At 36.3% G+C, this 6,868-nt stretch overlaps 1 protein-coding gene across 1 annotated transcript in view; it reads left to right on the top strand.

Annotated features, from left to right (window-relative positions):
* Positions 1-910: 910 nt before the first annotated feature.
* LOC117779549 (ran-binding protein 16) overlaps positions 911-6,868 on the top strand; it is a 161,591-nt gene continuing 155,633 nt past the window's right edge. The window contains exons 1-3 of the mRNA XM_034615785.1: positions 911-1,091; positions 1,855-2,250; positions 2,332-2,561. Of these exons, the coding sequence (XP_034471676.1) occupies positions 1,089-1,091; positions 1,855-2,250; positions 2,332-2,561 (629 nt within the window). The 5' untranslated portion in view covers positions 911-1,088. The remainder of the gene's footprint in view (positions 1,092-1,854; positions 2,251-2,331; positions 2,562-6,868) is intronic.

The raw sequence follows: 6,868 nt of genomic DNA, 5'->3' as shown, positions 1-6,868 counted from the left end.
GCCTCGCACATTTTCTGACAAGTCAACTCGAGTATGACTCGATAATTGATTCGATCGTTTGAACAAAACGGGTATGAATCAAATCAAATCAACCAGCAAGTTCGATCATGACTCGTGACTCGATCGAAACGAACGTTCACAAACGATCAGCATGGTCGCGGACGATTTGATTCGAATCAAACGCTCAGTTCGAACTATCCGCTCCGATCGCTTGAACAAAGTGAAAAAATCACAACGAGTACGAGTCAATGTTCGAGTGTGATCGAACATCTCTTACCCGTTGCAGTTCTCTGATAGCCATGTGTGTCTGTCCGTCCGTCCCTATGAACAAAAGGATCTCAGAGACTATAAGTGATAGAGATACCAAACTTTCTATATACCCCACGCAGATCAAGTTTGTTTCAAATTTAAGACACGCCCCCTCCGTCCCCGCAAATCGCGAAAGACCACCACACCCTCCGTTTTTAAGATAATTCGTTTTTTGTGATAATTAACGTTTTCTATTAGTATTATCTATTATCTCACTGAATCGCATCAAGATCGGACAAGTAGAACGGCAGCTATACACGTGAATACACGTTTTCAGATCAAAAAAAGTATTTTCTTTAAATTACTCTTATTTATATTGAAGTAAGTTACGGGTATCCTATGGTTGGGATCTCGACTATAGCCTTTCCGACTAGTTTTTAATTTACCTTGCAGCTCAGCACATTAGATATGGAGCAGCTGTGAACAGCGGAAATCAAATCTGTAACAAAACCAAATCCGAAACTGCCTTAGGGATACCCCCATTGTTCGTTCTCAGCAGTTGCCTGTATCGTAAATTAATATTGATATGTTATCGAAATCATAATTTCGAAAGCCATCCCTATATCGAACTTTCTTACGTCTCTATTCTCAGTATAAATCATTTTATTATTGCAGTTTTATAACTAATACTTAGTTTTTATTTATTTGTATTAAAACCGCATAAATTCCTGGAAGCCCTATCGAGTTTCAGAGTCTGAGAGTTCGTCAAGCGCAATCATTTATGGTCGAACAAACCATAATAAAGACATTACATATAATTTGTTAGACACAAAACAAACATGGTATATATCTATGCATATTTTTATTTTGTATCCTTAGTGTTTTTATGTGATTTCAATTATTGCTAGTTATTCCTTTATAATTGCAGTTTAACTTATTGGTGCCTACACATTTAAATATACAAATATTCTTAAAGTCAAATAAATTAACAGCGTTAATGCAGCATTCAAAATTTGCTGCATCCCAAATGAGTTTGACAAAAATAGAACAAAACAAATACTTGTCTATATTGCATGGCCCGTGTCCTTAATGCAAAGCTGCTTTAAGTATAATTAAAGCTGAATTGTGTTTTAGCTTGTGTTATGTCTATTCCTTGTATCAAGCAATGACGTTTGATACACATATGTACGTAGGTTAATGTTTCTGTTAATACATACTTTTTCAAGTTTTTTATTCTTTATTATTATCAGCAGCCGAGTTGATTTAGCCATGTCCGTCCGTCTGTTTGAATGTGTCGATCTCAGAGACTGTAAGAGTTGGACTTAAAATTGGTATGTAGGCTCCAAGGATACCGTACGCAGATTAAGCTAGTTGTTATTTTTGAAGCTGACTTTATCATCTACGTGTAGATATCATAGGAACGATCGGTCGAAAATCGAATTTTAGTATGAATACTTTATTTTGTCTTTTGATAAGGACAAAAGCGTTAAGACTTTGGCGTGCCGCAGAGCATCTTAGTGCCTGCGCTCAGGGTATCCTATTTTTAACTTTTTTTTTGACTTATGTGCAAATATCAATAACTCCTCTATGTTTACAATTATATAGGATATCCAACAATTAGAAGTATTGTGCAAGCAACTATATGAAGCTACAGATGCTGGCATACGTGCCGATGCTGAAAAGAGTCTTGTGTCTTTTGTCAATAGCCAGGATGCCTTACCAAAGTGTCAGTTACTGTTGGACCGAGCTGATTCCAGCTACGCACAGATTCTCGCCGCGTCTACCCTAACAAAACTTATACAGGGTATAACCCTGGGGCAACGCATCGATATACGCAGCTATGCTCTCAACTACTTAGCAACCAGGCCCAATTTGCAGCACTTTGTAGTTCAAGCTCTCGTTACGCTTCTAGCGAAAATCACAAAATACGGTTGGTTCGATTCATACAAGGGTGAACTTATCTTTCAAAACTTGCTTGAGGATGTCAAAAGATTTTTGCAGGTATGTTTTTCTATTTCCTATTACCCCAAGATTTATGACCAATTTTTTTTTTTTTAATATTTGTTATTTATATCCGTTTAGGGTTCCGTTGAACATTGTACAATAGGCGTACAAATTCTCTCACAACTAGTATCCGAAATGAATTCGATTGTGGAATTAGATGCACATTTGTCTTTTTCAAAGAACCGAAAGATAGCCACATCCTACAGAGACCAGCAACTGTTTGACACCTTTCTACTATCTTGCTCACTTTTGAATACAGCACGGGATAATAGCAAGAGCTTAAACTTTCTGGATGAAACCCAACAGGCGTAAGTTTATTTTTTCTCGAGCTTAAAACGAGCTGATCCCGAGAATAGAATCATAGGGGATCGTTATCTTTTATACTATTAACTTTGTTGGCATAAGTTAAAACAACGGAAGAAAACAACGGATCGTCGATATCAACAGCATGTTTAACAATTTATATCAATTTGATGGGCAAAATTTAATAATTTGTAATTTTAAATTGAATATTTTTATCTTATTAATATTAGTTTTGTGCTATTTTGATTAACATCCAAGTTTTTGTCTGAAATGAAGAACATGAACCGTAACATATAAAGGTTTTAATAGTGCCAGTTTTCAGTCGCAGTGTACACCAAAGCGACAAAGACCTGCTTTCTTTGAAAGTCGTACATATACTGACAATCATTTTGCTCTTTCGACGATTTTCAGAAATTTCTGGTCCAGAACTTAAATTTTGTGATATCGAGAGCACAGTTTCGCTTGCCTTGAGGTGAGTTTCGACTAAATCTATTGCAGTCATAACACTTTTAAATTTGTTTCCAACATAAAAGTTTGCATCCAAGAATAAAGTGAGATATGCTAGGGACAGATAATAACGAACAATTATGACAAGATGAAGGGCTTACCTGAAAAAATATTCCGTTTTGGACAGGTAGCACTTTTTTGGCTTCAATGCTTTACATTCACGATGTGTTAAAACCATCAACAAAAAATTATAAAGCGCCTTTATACTAAAAGTACAAACTCAAGTTATTATTTATTAAATGTTAAAACTGCTGATGAAATCAACGATCCGTTGCTTTTTCTCCTTGTTTTTATACCCGTTTCTTAAAAAATAAGTAAAACGACACAGGCATGCTAAAAGACAGCAAACGGCAGAGCACTCTCCAATACACATAAATAACAAGTGGGCGTCTACAGTAGGGCACGCTCGACAGTAGGATATTCTGTGCCCAGGTTCTATTTACTAAAAGTTGATTTTTGACCGATTGTTCCTATGGTAGCTAATGATATAGTGATCCGATGTGAACCAAATATGGTCAGGATGTTTAATATCAACCCAGATGCATATTCTATAGGTTTGGTTAAGATATCTCAAAAAACAAAAAACTTTTTCATACTAAGACTTAATTTTCGATTGCGCGTCCCTATTGCAGCTATATGATATAGTAGACCGATTTAAACCAAATTTGGTCTCTGAAATCGACGCTTTCAAACAAACGGACGGACGGACAATTGAATCGGCTGTTGATCCTGATGAAGAATATATATACTTTGGGGGTCTGCCACGCTCTCTTCTGCCCGTCACATACATTCTGCCAAACACATTATACCTTTTTATGCCCATTTTCAATGGGCTCAGGGTATGAAAACACAAAAAGATTGAAGCGATTAATTGTATACCCTGTGTCCATTAAAAATGGCGAATAAAGGGTATAAGGTGTTTGGCAGCATGTTTGTAACAGTCAGAAGGAGGCGTGTCAGACCCCGTAAGGTATATATATATATTAGAGTGCATCGATTTGTGTTGGCAAAAAAAAATTGACCATTGGTAACCCAAGAAACCATTGTCCTAAAATCAATTCCTAGTCCCGCTTTTTAAGTTAAAAAACGTGTTTTTTGATATTGTAAGCATATCTTTAGTATTGTTAGTACGATCCTGACAAGATTGGTATTAAAACTCGTGTTAGGCCCAGGACTTTTCAATACAAAGACAAATTCTCCTTAAAACATAATATTCGTCCTTGGAAGGGCTAAAAACGAAAAATTTGTCAACTCAAAAGCGGGGACTACGAATTTATTTAAGAACCCCTAATATATATTATCAATCAGGATCGTCTGAAACGAAGCTTGCTTTTTTTTCTTGGATCGGACCTCTAAATCAGCGGTGGGCACGTTTTTCATTTTGCGTTGCAAAAATCATATCTTTCGAACCAGTAAAAATATTTTCAAAATTTAAAAAGCATTTGATAGAAAACTTCATAAGCTTTAAAATAAGTGCTTTTAGTGCGTAATAGGCCTACTAGTTGATTAAGTCCTTTCGGTCAAAGCTGAAAAATATTTTCAGTGCATATTTTACATGTAAAATTTTAAAAAAAATTATTTATTTTTTGTTCGAAATATAAATTTCAATCTTTTTTTGTTTAATTGTTTAATATATAAAAAAGTTTTATTACGCTTGTTTCAAAAAAAAAAAATTTTGTTTTTTGGATAAATCTTGTATGATGCCTGGCATAGGGAAAACGTATGTAATTGCACTGCGTTCTTCTTCTTCTCACACCAGTAAATTGAGAGGTTGCTTCAGTTTTCGACTAAAAGTGTGCTTAGGCGCACCCAGATGCATGAAAGACCGGGGTTATTTCGTTAGAGAATTGATTAACAAAGACTCCTGTGGTAGTGAGATCGAGTCCAAATGAGTCAAATTTTAGTTCTATTCCATCAAATTCAAAAAATATCCTAATTTTGGTGCTTTTTTTAAACATCGCTGGGATAAAAGGTCAACAAGTGACGAAGCAAAATCCTACGGCATAAACATAAAGATCGGTCATATAACTTGTCATCAAATCAGTTTTGAAGTTTGCATTTTGTATAAAATTTTCACATTTTTGCGTGTTTGTTGTTTAGTTTTATTGGGGGTCATAAATGATTTGCGCGCAGCGTCAAAAGTTGTTGTTGTAGCCGGAGCACTGGGAGAAGCGAGAGCAAGGGCTTGCCTACCGCTGCTCTAAATCATATAGCTGCCATAGGAACGATAGGTCGAAAATAATGTTTGAGTATGAAAAACTTCTTGGTTTTTTGAGCTATCTCAACCAATCTGTCGCAATATATATCTGGGCTGTTATTATAAATCTTGACCAAATTTTGTTCAAATCGGTCTATTATTTAGCTGTCATAGGACCGATCGGTCGATAATCAAGTAGTAGGATGAAAAAGTTTTCTGAAAAGATATCTCAACTAATCTGACAGAATATGCATCTGGGTTGGTATTATACATCCTGACCAAATTTGGTTCAAATCAGTCCACTATATTATATAGCTGCCATAGAGACGCGCAATCAAAAGTCAAGTTTTAGTATAAAATTTTTTTTTTGTTTTTTGAGATTTCTTAACCAAACTGATAAAATATGCATTTAAGTTGGCTTTGTACATTCTGACTGAAGTTAGCTCAAATCGGTCCACTATATCAAAAAGCTGTCATAGAACCGATCGGTCGAAAATCAACTTTTAGTACAGAGTACCTGGGCGCAGGGTATCCTACTGTCGAGCTTGACTGTAGCCGCACAACACCGCGTGCGAAGCGAGCAGGGAGCGAAGCCCCTTGTCTTTGTTGCACTGGGAAGAATTTTTTTTTTTTTTTAATTTATATTGCCTTACTTACTTACAATAAGTTAATCAAATCTTATATTTAAAGCTTAACTAACAGTCATGTTGACTTTATATGAACTACGGTGCCTCAAGGGTTTATTGCTGGGCTGAAAGGTCGTTTCGTTTAAGGCGGGTCCGACTGCAAACCCGAGCTAATCGCCGAGCCAGAGGATTTGGGTGCAGGGATAGCTTAATGTTGTAATTCGCCTTTTGCTGTGCTATCTCATCTTTGACGTATATAACGTGCAAATCTCTATGAATGTTCTCATTTCGAACATACCATGGTGCCCCAGTGATATTCCTTAAGATTTTTGATTGTTCTCGCTGGATGATATCAATATTGCTACTGCACGCGTTTCCCCATAGCTGCGAGCCTTAGATCTACACTAGTTTTATGGTGAAATTGTAAAGTAGGACCTTGTAGTCCAAGCTGAGAGGAGATCGGAGGTTCAAAAGCCAATAAAGGTTATTAGCTTTCAGCTTAATCTGCGTTTTGTCTGCTTCAAGGTGACGACGCCAGGTGAGCCGCCTATCAAGAAAAACGCCAAGGTACGTTACTTCTTTGGCTTGTGGAAGTTGCGTGTTAGACATTGTTAACGGAGGACATGTTTGCATGTTGAGAGCAGAGCTCGCAAATAACAGTTAACAGTTTTTTTCAATTCGATCGTATTCAATCGTATGTTCTGCTCAGCAAAAAAAAGTGCCTGTCTACGAATAACAACCAAAAAGCGTGAGCGAGCGCTCACGAAACAACTGTTAGCAAATGAGCAAAACACAAAAGTGTCAGCGAAAAGTGTCTTTTGATGTTGTTGTTGTTTTAAGTGCGTATACCAGATGAAGCGACACGAACTTTTAAGCCGCTCGAAAATGTACGTACAATTGTTATTGTTCAAAGTTGATTGTATGATAAATAATGCGTATTTATTTATTTATTTTTTATTTATGTATATATTTAGATAAATAG

Source organism: Drosophila innubila, chromosome X, assembly GCF_004354385.1.
Source record: "Drosophila innubila isolate TH190305 chromosome X, UK_Dinn_1.0, whole genome shotgun sequence".
Lineage (NCBI taxonomy): Eukaryota > Metazoa > Arthropoda > Insecta > Diptera > Drosophilidae > Drosophila > Drosophila innubila.
The sequence above is the reverse complement of the archived record's forward strand: the minus strand, read 5'-3'. Positions and strand labels throughout refer to the sequence as shown.